The sequence below is a fragment of the Pestalotiopsis fici genome, assembly GCF_000516985.1.
Source record: "Pestalotiopsis fici W106-1 unplaced genomic scaffold PFICI_Scf_11, whole genome shotgun sequence".
In the NCBI taxonomy this organism is placed as follows: Eukaryota; Fungi; Ascomycota; class Sordariomycetes; order Amphisphaeriales; family Sporocadaceae; genus Pestalotiopsis; species Pestalotiopsis fici.
This window is the reverse complement of record NW_006917101.1, coordinates 2144826-2161701: the sequence shown is the minus strand read 5'-3', so window position 1 is coordinate 2161701 and position 16876 is coordinate 2144826. Positions and strand designations below refer to the sequence as shown.

Sequence of the window (16876 nt, the reverse complement as noted above, 5' to 3'; positions counted from 1 at the left end):
ATTTGAACCGTGCCGAAAGCCATGCTCAGCGTATGCAATGCGCAGCCATCGCATGGGCATTGGCTACAACTCGTATGCAAAGAACTGGATATGTGGTTTCACACGCGATCGTGCTACCCATCCGTCTGCCTAATCTTGTTACGCGCAGGAGTTAGATGTGACTTGTTCAATGGTGGCCCAGAAGTTGAGGTAGTTTTTATATGGTCAGGTAACAGGCGTGGCGTTGGGGAAACGCCAAGCGACGTGCGCATCATCCATCTCGCCCAGCAGTGCCACAGTGCCATGGCATATATGGTCGGGCGCAGTCGTCCGAGCTTCCTCTGGCTCCTCCTTCTAGTCGACAAAGATCCACTGCCCCATCAACTTTGAATCCGGGGAAACAGATATACCATTCAGTCGTCAAGTCAGTTGGTCAATAGGCGATATCTTTTCTGTCATTCTGTCAAGGAAAATAAAGGAGAAACAGACGGTGTCTTGGAGCTTAAAAGCTATTGCTCTTCTTGTTGAAGAAGGCTGGGGCATCTGCTCCGAACCTAGCGTTGCCCGCAGTTACGCCAAGCCCAACCAAACGCGAGTCCAGGTAGCTTAGCTCCCAGTCGTTGCAGCTCGTGCCAGTGGCCTGCCGACCTGTGGGGAACCGTCTCTACCGCCTATCGCCGCCACCTCCATGCAACCAACATATGGGCATCTACTATCGTCCTTGTTTCCCATCAAACACATTCCTTTCGCATCAAACACTGGGAGCTCCAACATGGCGAGGCTGAAGATGTCTCCCTCGGGCCTGGGGCTGTTGGCCCTGGGCGCGCTCTCTTTATCGTCAACGCTTGTCGCGGCGCAGAAGAACTACACGCAGGAGGATATGCTGCGGGCACAGCTCATGCTCCTCACTGGCCGACCAGACGACTGCCCGCCTTGGTGAGTGATTTCAGTACAGCTTTGATGCCACCCGGCCACCCACGTTCAAGTTGGCGATCTCCTTTTGCGATACAATAGCATACTGACACATATCGCTCGACAGTTTTAATTGTCTTCTTCCCGCCTACACCTGCGGACAGTTTTCCGAGTGCAATGAATACAATGGAAAGTGCGAATGTCCTGCCGGTTTCGGAGGCGATGATTGCTTGGAAGCCAGTATGTCGACTCTCCTTTGCTTCGAAGATGCGCCAATGATTCTGACTATTCAATAGCTTGCGGCTCACTCTCTCGCGGCAAAGACCGCCCGATAAGACAAGGCGACTCCTGCGACTGCGACGATGGCTGGACCGGCATCAACTGCAACGTCTGTACCGAGAACAAGGCCTGCGACGCGCTCATGGAGACGGGCGCCGATGGTGTGTGCTACGCGAACGGCGAAGTTGTCAAGCAAAACCACCAAATGTGCGATGTCACCAACGACAAGATCCTATCCATGCTCGATGGCAAGATTCCCCAGGCGACATTTAGCTGCCAGAAGGAATCTGGAATTTGCGACTTTCAGTTCTGGATCGACCGTCTTGAATCATTCTATTGCCACCTTGAGGACTGCGAGTCCAGCGCTGAGATCGATTCCGACAAGAACAGCACATACTACAAGTGCCCGACGGTCGCGTGTTCGTGTATCCCTGACCGCATGCTGTGCGGCGAGGATGGGTCCATCGATCTGACTGACTTCTTGGCCGAGGGTATCACGGGTCCTGCTCAGTTTGAATGTCTCCAAGAAGGCGGCGGTGTCAACAAATGCAAGTTCAGGGAACCAGAGCTCGATGGCATGGTCAAGGCAATCTTTGGCGACCCAAGTATCGAGTTGAGCTGCCGTGCTGGAGAATGTCTGTACGCGACCGAAATTCCAGGCTACGTCAAACCCATCAAGCCGATCAATACGCCTCTTATCGCTGGTGTCATTGCGGGCTGCTCACTTTTCCTGGTTGCCGTGGGTCTACTGGTCTGGTATCTGTCCCGGCGATCCAGTCAGTACCAGGCGATTTCCCTCGAGGATTCTGACGACGAGACTGGAAAGCTCATGGCTGATCACAAGCCTGCATCTCTATACTTCTCCGAGGTCGCATACGACCTTAACGGCAAGCGTATCCTTCACGATATCCAGGGCATGGCACATCCGGGTGAAATCATGGCTATCATGGGCGCCTCTGGTGCTGGCAAGACCACATTCTTGGATATTCTGGCCAGGAAGAACAAGCGCGGTAAAGTGTCGGGCAACTTTTATGTCAACGGTGAAAAGGTTGACGATGCCCAGTACAAGAACGTTGTTGGTTTTGTCGACCAAGAGGATACTATGCTCCCGACTTTGACCGTCCACGAGACCATTCTCAACTCTGCCCTGCTTCGACTACCCAGAGCCATGAGCCGTGGTTGGAAAGAGCAGAGAGTACATGAAGTCGAGAAACAGCTTGGTATTTACCACATTCGCGATTCACTGATCGGCTCCGAGGAAGGAAAGGGACGAGGCATATCTGGTGGTGAGAAGCGCCGTGTCGGTATCGCCTGTGAACTCGTTACCAGTCCTTCCATCCTCTTCCTCGATGAACCGACCAGTGGTCTGGATGCATACAACGCCTTCAATGTTATCGAGTGTTTGGTCACTCTTGCCAAGACGTACAAGAGAACAGTCATTTTCACTATCCACCAGCCCCGTTCCAACATTGTCGCTCTTTTCGACCGCCTTCTGTTGCTTGCACAGGGCAAGACCGTTTACTCTGGACCCTTCGCCAGCTGCCAGGACTATTTCGATCGCATTGGCTACTCCTGCCCACCTGGTTTTAACATTGCTGATTACCTGGTTGATCTCACGATGCACGCTGGCGCCATTGAGCCGTATGATGATGGCGGTCTCAATGCTGATGCTGCTAGTGTTGGTCCGAGCAGCACCACTGCTGTTAAGTCAGTTGCTAGTATCTCTGGAAACAGCACCAACGAGGAAAATGAGCCTTCATCCAGCCGGCCTAGACCAAAGCGCAAGGATTCAGTCAAAGCGCGCCAGGAACGAGAACTCTTTACTCGAAGACGCAGCACCGTCAATACCGTCGACACTGCTGCCTCTTCGGACGTTGACGATGAGATTGGAGCCTACAAGTTGCACAAGCAAAACCCGCCTCCCCATATCAATATTGAGGAAGCTCATGATCTACCCCCGTCTGTCAACGGCAGCACTAACCTCGAGGCACTGCACCAAGCGTACATGGAGTCTGACATTGCTGGCAATACTCATGACGAAATTCAGCAAGCTGTTGATAATGCTCGAAACGCCAATGGTCAGAATGGATACAGCCCAGAAGGTCCCAATGTCTACACTGGTGGTATCGGCAAGGGTTATGCTCGCGTCAGTTATGCGCGCCAGTTCATTATTCTTTCTGGCCGTACCTGGAAGAACCTATACCGGAACCCTCTATTGATGCTGACTCACTACGCCATTGCCATTGTTCTGGCTGTGCTCTCGGGGTACCTCTTCTTCCATCTCACTGATGATATTCCCGGCTTCCAGAATCGCCTGGGTTTATTCTTCTTCCTACTCGCCCTATTTGGCTTCAGTACACTTACCAGTCTTAATGTGTTCTCGGCTGAACGCCTGCTGTTCGTCCGCGAACGCGCCAACGGCTACTACTCACCTTTCACCTACTTTGCAGCCAAGGTTTTATTCGATATTGTGCCGCTTCGAATTATTCCTCCGGTCATCATGGGTGTTATCATTTACCCAATGACTGGTCTGATCCCGGATGCGCCCCACTTCTTCACATTTATGCTTGTATTAGTTCTCTTCAACTTGGCTGCAGCAGCAATTTGTCTCTTCATTGGCATTGTCTGCAAGGACAGCAGTGTTGCCAATCTGATTGGATCGCTGGTCATGTTGTTCTCGCTACTGTTTGCCGGCTTGTTGCTCAACCACGATGCAATCCCTCACGCCGCCCAGTGGTTGCAGGCTTTGTCCATCTTCCACTATGGTTTCGAGTCCTTGATTGTCAATGAGGTCCTCAAACTTGAGCTCGTCGACAAGAAGTATGGCCTTGACATTCGGGTCCCCGGTGCCACGATCCTGTCTAGCTTTGGCTTCGACAACGGTGCACTGTGGACGGATGTTATCAACTTGGGCGTCTTCGCCGCTGTATTTGTCGTGCTTGCCTATGCAGCAATGCATTTCTTGCTTGTTGAAAGACGGTAGTATATCAATCACCATAGCAAGTTGACATATTTAGAAAGGACATGTAGGATAGAAGCGTTGTTGGAACATGAGATGTGGTGTATTTTGGCAGAATTTCTTTTGTCTGGTTGTTAGTTATGCATCGCTTCCGCCGCAGGGCCTAGTTTCTTAGGACGGCATCATTGAGCATTACGGCGTTTAGGGGTCCTTTCGTAGTTAGCATATAAAGGATACATCAAAGGGTCGTTCCCGACTATTACTTTTCCATGCCACGATCCCTGCCTGACACTTATGTGGTTCCTAAGCCCATGTAGGGATAGCCGAGTGAAGCTTTTGATGGGTTTTTAAGTTTTTCCAGCTTAGCATAGCACTGTGTTGTATCAAGATATCATAATTGATGAACGATATTGTGGCAAAAAATAAAATGACCAAATATTTACAGTGTACAATAAAGTACAACTCTGCCAGGCTACGCAAAAGTCAAGTATAGACTCCGTTCGAGGGGCGGTTTGGATCCCTCGCTGTGTAAAGCGTCAAGGGTGGCTATAGTACAGCTTGCATGTAGGTAACTTTTTCTTCCCTCCCATCCCTTTCCTCATATCTCTAAGCGTTACATACTCTACAGCACGTCGTTTTTTGGGAGTGCTTCTCCTCATGTCCATACTCCCTGCAGACACAGGGACCACCATCTCGGTTGAGATCATGTCAAATCGACGGAAACATGGTCCCTACGACTCGCATTGCAAGAACTGATTGCATATAGATTTGCTCTACGCATCATTCATGGGACCACCAGTCAGCTCCTCGGCGACCTTGGTCTGGCGCTTGCTAGTCCTGCTACCCTCATCCTGCATAGAGGCCAGGACGCGGCTATCTGTCCGCGAGACCTCGCCAATCATGTCCCTCACAGTGGTGGGAGTGCCCCAAAGGTCCCAGGCGTTGGTGGGCGTTGTGCCAGTGGCGGTGCTGCCGCTAGTAAAGGTGTCGGGGCGGAACACGCGGTCAACCTCCTCCTGAAGGGCGGCTTCGTCAATGATGAAGGAGCGGGCCGACATGTAGAGCTTCTGAATCGAGTCCTTGCGGTCCTCGCTCTTGCGGGCGGCGAGGGCCTCGGTACGGGCCTTGGACTGCAGGGCGTGCTCCATGCGCAGGGGGTCGAGGGGCACGTGGGTCTGCAGCACCGAGGCCGGGATCGTGGTCTCGGTGAAGCGCTCGTCGGCGCGCTGCGGCGCCTTCATGGCGTGCACGTTGCGGCGGCGGTTCTTCTCGTGGCGGTCGTACCGCTCCCGGTTCGTCTCCTGGCGCCGCTTCCACAGCTGCTCGATACCCTCGCTCAGGTTGCGGCGGCGCATGTCGGCCATCTCGCGGCGTCGGGCCTCGACCTCGCTGCCCGGCGGTTGCTGCGACTTGGCATTGCTCGGCAGGGGCGCCGACTTGGCCAGAAAGACGGGTGACGTCTTGGGAAGCTCATATGTCTTGCGCTTGAAAATCCGGCGCGGCATGGGAAGGCGACCCTTCTTGGCGAAGCGGTCAGGCCGGTTGTCCTCGACGGCCTGGGACATGGGCGGTGTCGGCACATTGATGAATAATGGCGACTCTGGTGGGATCTTGTTGGTCTGGCACAGGGTGGTGCTGGAAAAGGCCCGCGTGAGCGAGGCAATGGAGGAGGCCGACACGGTTTGTTGTACAGCCCTCCTTGAGAGGGTAGATGGTAATGAAGGAGGCATTTTGTATTAATATGTATGTGTCGATAGGACACGTGAGAATTCGTTGCCGCAAGAGCCCCCAATGCCTCGTCGTCGTCGGTCAAGATCGTCCTACTATCGCCGGCGTCAACTTTTGGCAAGAATTGAAAATCGATACGGCTGCTGGATTACTCCGGGGCCCGGCCCAGGGGTCCCACTTCAGCTTCTGACCTGGAGAGCGAGCTAGTGCTGTTTTGGGCTCTAGCGCAATGGGCCCCCAGCACTAAGTGCATCTGGAGCGGCAGAAATGCAAAGGCGGTCAAAAAGTTGGAAGCTCGACACTGCTAAAAATTTCCCATGCGACAGACCAACCCCACTACAATTCTCACATTGGCATACTCTTCCCATCAAACTCTTTTTTTTCTACTTCACACCTCTGACCTTTTCCCGCCATTCCGACCTCTTCGTCCTCTCACCTCATTCTTGTCTACCGTCTTCTTTGAGCTTGCTTTTGTAGATCACAGACAAGATGGGTACAGGCAAGAAGGAGAGAAACCGGCTTGTCCGCCAGGGCAAGACCGGTACGGGCATGGACAATGTCAAGGTCAAGGGTGAAAATTTCTACAGGGTAAGTCGCACTCGGTGCCCCCAACGGCGCTTCGATGCCTGCAGTTACTGATGCTTCAAATAGTCGGCCAAAAAGGTCAAGACCTTGAATATGCGAGAGAAGGGCAACAAGGCCCAGCGAAACAAGGAAGGAAAGATTGTTCAAGCTGCTGCCTACCAGTCTCGCGATGCCCCCACCGCTCGCATCGAGCCTTCAAGGAATTGGTTCAACAATACCCGAGTCATCTCCCAGGACTCTCTCAGTGCCTTCCGGGACGCCATGGCTGAAAAGGCCAATGACCCCTACCAAGTGCTTCTGAAGAGTAACAAACTGCCAATGACCTTGATTCGGGACGGTTCTGATACCAATGGCCTCAAGCAGCACAAGGCTAAGATGACTATCGAGTCATCATCCTTTGCCGACACCTTTGGTCCCAAGGCTCAGCGCAAGAGAGTGAAGCTCAGTGTTGGCGATATGATGGGTCTGGCCGAAGACTCGGAGAAGAGCATGGACAAGTACAAGGAAAAGCTCGAACAAGCCAAGCTGCTCAGTGGAAACTCTGGCGCAGATGCTGAGATTGCTGGTGATATGCAGGTTGAAGAGCAAGATCCACTTGCTCTGGCCATTCAACCAGTCTTCTCCAAGGGTCAATCGAAGCGTATTGGTAATGAGCTGTACAAGGTGATTGACAGTTCTGATGGTATGTATCTGAATTTCCCTTGCTTGGTCGCTATCATTCTAACATATATTCTAGTGATCATACACGTTCTCGATGCCCGAGACCCCCTAGGTACCCGGTGTTACAACGTGGAAAAGTACCTCAGACAAGAAGCACAACACAAGCACCTTGTGTTCGTACTGAACAAGTGCGATCTGGTGCCCACATCTGTTGCCGTAAGTTCTAGTCTTTTCTTACCATCTCCGAACCTCCCCAATGCTTTGAAGTCAGGATGTCTACCGCAATCTTTTTTTGCCAATGGAAGAAATCCGTTACGTCATTGGGAGATCAAATATCCAATCTCAACACTCTTGTGTCTTCGGATTCAGAGTGTAGATGGGGTTCCGTCTTGGGGCTGCATCGCGAGTATGGCTTTGTTTCATCTTGAGTTGAAGTCTTACCTCCATCCTTCGGGAGTGGCTCGTGGTAGTCTTCGTAGTATTGAATCATACATACCATCTGCTATCTTTTTATTTGCACACATTGGCATACGCAATGCTAACCAATGCATAGGCTGCATGGGTGAGGAGTTTGTCCAAAGAGTACCCGACCTTGGCTTTCCATAGCTCAATCACCAATTCTTTTGGTAAGGGCAGTCTTATTCAGCTTCTGCGCCAATTCAGCGGACTGCACAAGGACCGGAAACAAATCTCCGTCGGTTTGGTTGGATACCCCAACGTCGGAAAGAGTTCGGTCATCAACACGCTCAGGGCCAAGAAGGTCTGTACCGTGGCTCCCATTCCTGGAGAGACCAAGGTGTGGCAGTATATAACTCTGATGAAGAGGATCTATCTCATCGACTGTCCTGGTGTTGTACCACCGAACCAGAACGACACACCCCAAGACATTATCATGCGCGGTGTCGTCCGTGTGGAGAAGGTGGAAAACCCAGAACAATACATCCCTGGCGTTCTTGCCAAGGTCAAGACCCATCACATGGAGCGTACTTATGAGCTCAAGGGCTGGACTGATCACATCAACTTCCTTGAAATGCTTGCTAGGAAGACTGGTCGTCTGCTCAAGGGTGGTGAGCCAGATGTTGACGGTATTGCCAAGCTGGTGCTGAACGACTTTATGCGTGGCCGGATCCCATGGTTCACGCCTGCACCAGTGGTTGAAGGTGAAGAGGGCAAAGCCAGAGAGGGCAGAGAGGGCAGACTTGGAGAAATGCCTCTGAAGCGTAAGAGAGATGACGCTGAGAGTGTAGCAGATACCTCTGTTGCGATCTCTGAAGATGTTGCTGAAAGTGACTCGGAAGACGACGAAGAGGAGGAGGCTGAGGAAGATGAGTTTGGTGGCTTTGACGATGACAGCGACAGCGAGAGTGATACAGAGGCCATCACCAAGGCGAAGAAGGCTGCTGCGGCGAAGTCTAAGTCGAAGCTTTCTGATGCTGAAGACATGATACCCCTAGATTCGTCAAGCGATGAGGACGAGTGAAATGGCGATGGTGAGGACGAGTCATGAGGTTTGAATGATCATTCCAATTGAGTCGCTTCTGCTAGCCACATCACTTCATACCAAGACAAGTCGCCGACAAGGAACATGTGACGCAAAGGTTGACCTCGCGTCATATATCTTGACGCGAACAACTGACATGGCGAGCCTAGTGCCGTGGAATCATCACTTCACGGGTTCCCATACTTCTTGGTTGCCCATGGCCAATGTATCCACTAGACACAGGTTCGCCAGATCCCAGGACAGGCCACTCTACACTCTGCAGCATAAGGTGCTCGCACTGGCTGACTGTAGCTGAAAGTGCCATGCTCCATAAATGCAATGAGTATTGCAACGATAGCCGCTTCGCGTCAGAAAAGAGACCTGTAGCTGGCGCAAGTGAGAGGCAATATGCCAGCCTCTCATGGTGTTGACTAGAGACCAAGCTCTACTGCCTACCGTAGGTAGAGCTCTGATGATGTTAAGATACCCAAAACAGTCATAGTACGATCCCGGGCAGCGATTGCCTCGGAACATGATAAATACACTTGCCTTACCAAATAAGATGTTTCGTACATTCCCGTCATCATTGTGTCCCTATTGAGTCGCTCTTGCATCGTGGAACTTGTGGATGACATCTCCCAGAACTTCTAGTGTCCAAACTCGTTTTCGCAAGTCAACCACAGGTGCGACATTACTCTTTGACGGCTTTGTGACCTATTGGTTTCTTGGACCCCTTGGAACATTCTCCTCATATCTGTTGTGCAATTCTACTGGCTAGATGACTCTGGGCATCTGAAGCTACAGTTCGAGACACTTCTACAATTTCCCTGGTCGCCCACTTCATTTTGCTCCCAACGGCCTTGTCAATCCGCTCTACCCGACCAGCCACTCACATTAAGATGCTGGCACTTCTTGCCCTCTTAATTTCGGGCGTTTTATTTGCTACACTCAGTCAAGGCTCTTCAATTACTCTACGCGCCAGTGCTGGCTGTACCTTTCATCTGTCAACGGGAGGCGATGCTCCCTTTTGGATTGGAGAGTTGCCTGATGGACAGTGCCGAGGAGGCAGCGACATTCAGGCAACCACATTCACGTGGTTTGGCGACGCTTTCTTGGACCAGCAAGGACGTGGCTGCTGGTGGACACGTATGTATGCCCCCGGCATCTTTGTTGGTGGTCACAGTCAAATGGTGAGCAGAGTGCTAACAACATGCAATATCCAGCTCCCACAAATGTCCTCCAGTGTGATGTTGGCCAACAGCCGAGCCACGGCTTTGAAATTCCCTGCAATGGAGTTGTGACATACAATGGACAATCGACATTCTATCAGTGTAGAACAGGAGACGGGGATCAAGTCAATATCTACCTGCAATCCATTGGCATACAATGCCAGCCAATAACAATTATAGCCGACGGATGCACAGCTTGTCAGACTTCCCCGGCTGGTGGCGGCGCAGCAGCTGGACCACAACCTGCCTCGACTGTCAGTCCTTCCAACATCGTGTCGAGTGTGACCCCATTCACCACCGGCCCGGACAGTACTGCAAGCACGCCGACTGCGACCAATCCAGGTAATGGTGGTACTGGTCCAAGCCCAACACCCTTGGCACCGCCCGCAAAAGACTGTTCAGCAGATCTCTCAAGTGCATACCACAGCCCATCGCTAATGATTCCCATCGACCGCGCCAATCCAGATAAAGCCTATGGACCGACGTTATACGGCCAAATCTCGCCCAATGCAAGCACCATCTTTGACTTTGATATCCCGGCCTCGGACGCCGGTCGGTCCTGCAAAGTCTTCTTTTCCATGCCCCCGCAGTCGGTTCTACAGAGCGCTCAAGCGGGTGGCTACTATTTCACTGGAGATGGTTCCGTCCTGTTCAGCCGCATGGGAACTCTTGCCACCTCCGGGACCACTTATAATGATGTTGCATTTGGGCGTATCGAACGGCGTGATCTAGGCGCGCTAGTCGTGAGCCCGGGCAACAACTACGTGATTGAGACATTCGATTGTGCCAGTGCCATAGGCACTGGTGTCAGTTACATGCTCGCCGAGCCTGCCGGACGAGATACGTGCTTGGTCTACTATCAAGAAGGGTCGCCGGTACCTGTGGGAATGTTTATATCAACCTGTTAGATGACTTCTACATGAGCTTTACATGTCATACAGCAACTTCTGTACCCGGAGGACTTAGATTTGATGTTAAGATTACAGGACCTGTGCAGTTGATCGACCCAAGAACAGGCAGCCGATCGACATATACACGGGAATACCAATTTTGGAACGGACCTTTTTCTTGGAAGCCAGTCTCATTCGACTCATCATGGATATATACGCTTGCTTTTATTGTGCGTACATAGGACTATAAACGTTGCTGATATTACCATCGGTTTAAACTTGATCTAATGGCTTTGTGATGAAAATTTGCATGAGTCTTTTTAGACGAGTCTCGGAGGATGAAGGGCCTATTACTACTCGCATTATTGAGCAAACATCATTCTCTGCTACCTCTCGACTGCGACTTGCAGAATTCCCTCGAACATCTGGGCAGAGAGTAATTACGGGAGGAGGAGGGAAAAAAAAGGTACAATCCTGACTCTTGGTCGTTCGAGATGAAACAACGTTTGGCCTATGAGTTTAAAACTTTTCTTCGCTTTCAGTGCTGGGAGCCTTAATACGATGCAGCACAAGGACACTCTCACAAAGCGACAGGCGGTATCAGATCCGCAGAAGAGTGTGATTCATATCTTTCGAGTCCGTATTGTCTTTCTTATTTACAAAAATAATGCCAATTGACTTTCCATATCGAACCCAGAGTTCCTCTACCCAAAGATCATGGAAGCTCACACAAGGTATTGAAACAAAGACCCAAGAAGCTAGCCCGATTCCACGATGCGTTTCGATAAAAATGAAAACTCCGTGATCCATGACTTTCTGTCCCTCTCACATATAAACATTCCCTTATATGTCATGGTTCCTGAGATGCCTCATCTGCGATAAATATTGCCAAGGGTAGCCACACGGGTAAGGCTACCAGCAACAAATATGTTGTTCGAGCCACAATCACTGCCCTCGGTGGCCGCATTCGTCTCTGCAGCCCGCAATTCTGTGATCTCCAAGAGACTCACGTCTGCGGACCCGACCAGTGTCACGTCTGTATCGATTGTACGGCGGCTCTCAACACTAGGCCTCAATTCTGAGTTGTCGGTGAACTCCGAGACATGCCCTGTTCCATCCTATGAACCAGCAATGCCAAGGCCGACCCTCGAGCCGTACCGATCTGCCCTTGAATTATCGGTCTCGCGGTTCCGATCCACGTTTGCGCGCATCCTCCGTCCCTCCATCAACCCCCGAAGACCGCGCTTTTGCAGGCCAATGACACTGCTCAACTCGCCACTCCAAACTTCTCCAGTTGTGCCGCGCTCACTATCACCAAGCTCACTACTCCACTCACTACCGCTGACGCTAGTAGATGCGCTTAGCTCTTCGCTTCCTGGACGAGCAGCTGGCACACCCGTGTTGAGCTGCAATCCGCCCACTCCACTGGCTGCCTCATCCAAGCTAGCTTGCGAAATGGAACCACTACGTTCATCCCGACCATTGCTGGTCAGAGATGAATCAGCGGGCGCAAAGAAATTGGGATTCAGGGTACCGTCAATGCCTCTTCCTCCACCGGCAGCCATAGCAGTTGCATTAAATACTGCAGCCGCATTGCGCGAATCGAGCAAAGTGTGCAACCTCTCAACCACGGCTTCTAGCAGTCCGTCTACCTTGTAAGGGCGGGCGATCTGTAGCAATGAGCACAGGATCTGCGGTGTGCACAAGGGGGACTGCGGCGATGGCAGCGATGATGTATATATGAAATGCAACAGTGCTTGTATCGTCAGATAAGTGTGTGGCAGATAGAGGCACCTAGGTCGAATACTAGGCGGCAGAGAAGCGGGTGTAGGTGCCGAGTTGATAGTGGTTATATCCCCAGAGCTCCCCGATACAGAGGTGCCAGCAGTGCTGGGTGGTTTCTGAGAGCTCGCTGATGAGTTACCAAAACTCGAACCCATCGAGAATGTACTGTCCGTTGTGCTACGATTGCCTTGTGCTGGGGTAATGGTCAACACCGACATTCGTGCACCGGCACCACCAGATGTGGCGGTTCTTAGCGTTGCTGAATCACTGCCATCCTGAGTAGCTGCACCTTCGCGAAGAAGTTGTACAAAGTAGGGACCCCATCTACGACCAACGATGCGGGAGTTGATGGGAATGCGCTCTCCTCCAATGCAAAGGATGTCCATGTCTGCCAGCTCGCGGAGGGCCAAAGCTTTCTCGCCAAGCTCCTCGGCTGCCCGAGAGTGGAATCTGCCTCCACCGGTCCAGCCTGCTTTCCGTGCGATGCTGAGTCCTGGCATGTTGTATGGGCTACTTGCAGACGCAAATCCAGACATGGGTGAAACCCTTCTGGGATTGTCGTAGAAGCCAAACGCCTCCAGTTCAACCATGCAGACGTTTGAAAAGTTGATGCGTCGGTGGTTGTAGTCGTCTACCAAGCTACGCTTACGATTACCCAGGATGACGAAAGTGTTTCTGCGATTCCAAAGCACACCTCGGTTCCAGCTTCCTTGGCTGAATATGCTACCTCCTGCGTCGATGCGCGCCCAAGTTAGATTCTTGAGGTCCAGGGCCCATAAAGCATATTCTTGCTTAGAGCTTGTGAGATATGTGCCGCTGACAACAAAGTAGGTATCAATGACGCCTCCGTTGGGGAATCGAAGACCTGGGGGTGAATATGTTCCAGACATTGGCTTCTCGGCCAAGGATCCGTCCGAGCCTCTGATTTGCAGCTCCAGCTTCACATCCAAAAAGTTATAGTTGGAATAAATGAGCATGGAAGAGCCAGGCTCTCTGGCTTCTTGGCTGATTCCCCCTTCTTGCCGCACGCCGAGCGCATTGGCCTTGCCAATCTTAGCTGTCACGGATGGGGGCAATGGTGCCACCACACTGCGGTATGCTCCACAGGATTTGCCATGGGTTTCCGTTGAAGTCCATTTCAGACTTCGAAGATTAAAAACGCTGATCTGCTCAATGTAATGGTTTGCTCCGTCTTGGCCACCCACGACAACCATCTCAGCACCGCCGGCACCATCGATGTTGATGCCGATACGTCCCTCGTTGGGGTTTCCACCGGATGGGTTATGTTGAAGTGCTGATAAAGGCGCCTTGTTGGAGGAGAATGTGGCTGAAGATGGTAATATACAAGCACAGTGAGCGTATCTACCTTGCGGTGCGTCCTGTGTCGGAACAAAAGTCCACTTCTTGGTGGGAACATCGTAGATGTAGATATCCGACATGACTACCACCTCTGGCAGTTGCTCTGGATTCGTGGGGGGTGGCTGGCTCGGTGTCGGAGACATGCCTCCGTAGCATACCATCTTGGTGTCGCCCAAAGCACACATCGAGTGAAAGTATCGTGGAGGTGGAATGTCACCGGTTGTTTCCAGCTTGGTCCACCGTCTCCTTATCAAATCCAACTCGTACAAGTCCGAGGTCAAGGGGGCAGGTCGGCTTCTAGACAAAATCTTGCCACCAAAGACGTAGAGCTTGTCTCCGAGAATTGTTGTGGTGGCACCTACTAGAGGATGAGGTTCCCGTCCAGTTGTGCGGTGAACATTGCACATCAAGCCCGATAGGTGCGATGACGAGGATGATGTTGAAGGTGTGCCAACAGGTTGGCCTGCCGCAGGCGCCCGACTAGTAGTCGCAGCTGCCGGTGGTGATGGCCCTGCGGAAGCCTGTCCATTGCTTCGCGGCGTAAGGTTGTCTCTCTGTCCTTCTCCAGCATCCCTTGCAGAACTCGCTATGCTGGCCTGGCTGTTACTCCTGTCAAAGTTTCCGCCGTACGACTGGTTGCCCATAGTTGGGGGAGGCATGGACTTTGAGTCCATTGTGCTGGTTCGGCTGTCCATCTCCGACTCCGACTCGGTTTCGTCGTCTAGAATAGAGTATAAACTGCCTTGCCTGAATCTCTTAATGTCGTGTGTAATTTCGACCACGGAACTCAAGCTTCCCTGCCTGCTTTCTCTTCCGAGGGAGCTCAATGAGCTTCCCGCTATGCTGCCTTTCCTACTATCGAATCCCGCGAAGCTTCCCTGCCGGCCTTCCTTTGCCGTTCCAGTGGGGGTCAGTGGGCTTAAAAGAGACGGGTCCGGCGTGGTTGGCAGCGGCTTTTCAAGACTGTTCTGTAAACTCAAATTCCGGGCATGATGCGAAGAATTGCTCGGACCGGAAAATATTGGCGTTGTGAAGACTATAGGCGTCTCTACTTGGTTGTCGTTGGTCGGTGTGAGGGTGGCTGTACTCTCATTGGAGTTGGAACCAAATGCTTTCAAAGCACCAAGTCTCGATGGTGCCCTTGAGCGCTTTAGAGAGTCCTCCCGGGTCGGCACGGCCTTGCTCTTGATGCCCTTGTAGAATTCAGACAATTTGCCAGTCGTTGATTTCGTAGTAGGCGCTGGGCGAAGTGCGTCTTGGTAGTCTTGCTGCTCGTTCGCTTCGGAGTCTGACCAGGTGCTATTTTCGTGGCTCGGCATTAGCCCGTGTCCCGGCATCTTGTCCAACTTCCACTCGCACGACTCTTGCGGTCGCGCCCACGATTTACTTGACGAGGAGAAGGGCGGCAAAAACAGTTCTGACAAAGAGGCTAGTGGGAATATTGGGAAAGGGAAAATATGTTCAAGTTGAAGGGAGCCAAAGGAAAAAAAGAGCTTGTCGTGGTTCCAAATGTGTCAGACTGTCTGTGGGTAACGCAGCGGTCGTAACCTCCACCCGAGTACTACTTAAGCAGGGAAAGCCAGACGGCGAACCCGGTGATACCACAAGTGTCGGTGGGCGGCTCTTCTCTGGGAGAAGTCTAGTCGCGTACCAGTAGCACGGCGCAAGACAAGGCCCACGAGCGCAGCAGGATCGTCATCTAGCCCCCTGGGTCCAGCAGCAAAACTTTTCGAGGCTGACGGGAAGGGGAAGATCTAGGATGGGTATTACGACGGGTAGGGGGTGAGGGGGCCACGAGCAGAAGAGCGGAGGACAAGGCCGACGAGAGGAGCCTCAAGAAGAAAGGGTCGAATTATGGATAGACATAGACAGATAGACAGACATGACATACCTAGGTACTACTAGTCACGCTGACCCCAGGTTGACGTTGCAATTTCTAATTTCTTCACAGGTGGAATCGAGCTCCCAGCAATATCCCGTTTCGTGCGGATCGTCCTACTCAGGGCTCAACCTCGTCGCCTTGGGGCGGAGGGGGAGGTAAGCAGCAGAGTGACAGGCACACACAGGCAGTAGTAGTCTGTGCGATCCGGCTCCCGCGACTATGGTGTTAATTGAGAGCGATGAGCGCAATAGCGGAGACCCGAGACGCAGCAAGCAGACGCGGTGAGCGCCAGGGCGGAGATGAGATGCCGCAAGAGTGAGAGAGTGAGAGGGAAATCAAAAATACGTATGTACGTAACTCAATAGTATGGCAGTAAAAATGTAGGGCTGGGCTCGGATTGGCAGTGTTTCGCTGAGCCGATAGGATCGATTCCTTTCTGTCGGATTGCTGCTAGAACGTCTGTAGTCTTGCTTCGGGGGCCGCTGCGAGATCCAGAGAAAGATTCAGGGACCCTGGAAAGTCAAAGTAGAGGGTTTGGTGGGGAAAGGAGATGGACTGTGCAGTCAGCGCCGAGCTATGGGCCAGGGGAAACAGGGAAAAAAGGGGATTTTGCGGCGGGGAGTACCTAGGTGTTGGGCTCCGGTGCTTGCCAAGGGGGACACTAGAGAATAGAAGCGCCGTGATGAGTAGATGGAAACCCCACGAGAGACAGTTAATCATGAGTCGAGTTGACGGGCGAGAACGATTCTAGATGTTGATCACTGATAACGGTTGTGTGCAGTATCGGTCGGTTCTTGAGGGGTGAGTCTGAAGGGGAAGAGACAGGACACTGGATGTTTGTAACGAGGAAGAGACGGAAGCCTTGACGCCGTGGCCATGCATTGTACCTAATGTATGCATGCAGCAGCAGCAGTGAGCTTCATATCTGCCTCGTGGTTGTCGCAGCGCAAGCCAATCGAGATCATGGCGTGCCAGCCAACACGTGCAATGTCGTTTACCCCCTATCTACCCCCAACTGTAGGTCCTCTGTACTGATTGACGATACAGCAAACAATTGTGCGTATACGAGGTACATGTCCAGAATCTCCTCTCATCCCTCATACGAGTTTGTGTGCTCCTTCACCTTTTGCTACATAACGCACGAGTAAT

At 52.1% G+C, this 16876-nt stretch overlaps 5 protein-coding genes across 5 annotated transcripts; 3 read left to right on the top strand and 2 right to left on the bottom strand.

The window, feature by feature from the left end:
• Nucleotides 1-751: 751 nt before the first annotated feature.
• On the top strand, nt 752-4153 carry PFICI_13641 (uncharacterized protein; the record flags this gene model as incomplete). The annotated part of the gene is made up of 3 exons (XM_007842222.1): nt 752-915; nt 1019-1131; nt 1188-4153. 3 exons carry the CDS (start codon nt 752-754, stop codon nt 4151-4153), a joined length of 3243 nt encoding a protein of 1080 aa, XP_007840413.1.
• A 749-nt stretch (nt 4154-4902) lies between these two features.
• On the bottom strand, nt 4903-5859 carry PFICI_13640 (uncharacterized protein; the record flags this gene model as incomplete). The annotated part of the gene is made up of 1 exon (XM_007842221.1): nt 4903-5859. One exon carries the CDS (start codon nt 5857-5859, stop codon nt 4903-4905), a length of 957 nt encoding a protein of 318 aa, XP_007840412.1.
• A 487-nt stretch (nt 5860-6346) lies between these two features.
• On the top strand, nt 6347-8582 carry PFICI_13639 (Nucleolar GTP-binding protein 2; the record flags this gene model as incomplete). Its single annotated transcript, XM_007842220.1, has 4 exons — nt 6347-6445; nt 6509-7124; nt 7179-7318; nt 7656-8582. The coding sequence occupies 4 exons, from the start codon at nt 6347-6349 to the stop codon at nt 8580-8582; spliced, it is 1782 nt and encodes a 593-aa protein (XP_007840411.1).
• An 899-nt stretch (nt 8583-9481) lies between these two features.
• Nucleotides 9482-10719, top strand: PFICI_13638 (uncharacterized protein; the record flags this gene model as incomplete). Its single annotated transcript, XM_007842219.1, has 2 exons — nt 9482-9728; nt 9806-10719. The coding sequence occupies 2 exons, from the start codon at nt 9482-9484 to the stop codon at nt 10717-10719; spliced, it is 1161 nt and encodes a 386-aa protein (XP_007840410.1).
• Nucleotides 10720-11819: 1100 nt separating this feature from the next.
• Nucleotides 11820-15182, bottom strand: PFICI_13637 (uncharacterized protein; the record flags this gene model as incomplete). The annotated part of the gene is made up of 1 exon (XM_007842218.1): nt 11820-15182. The coding sequence occupies one exon, from the start codon at nt 15180-15182 to the stop codon at nt 11820-11822; it is 3363 nt and encodes a 1120-aa protein (XP_007840409.1).
• Nucleotides 15183-16876: the final 1694 nt, after the last annotated feature.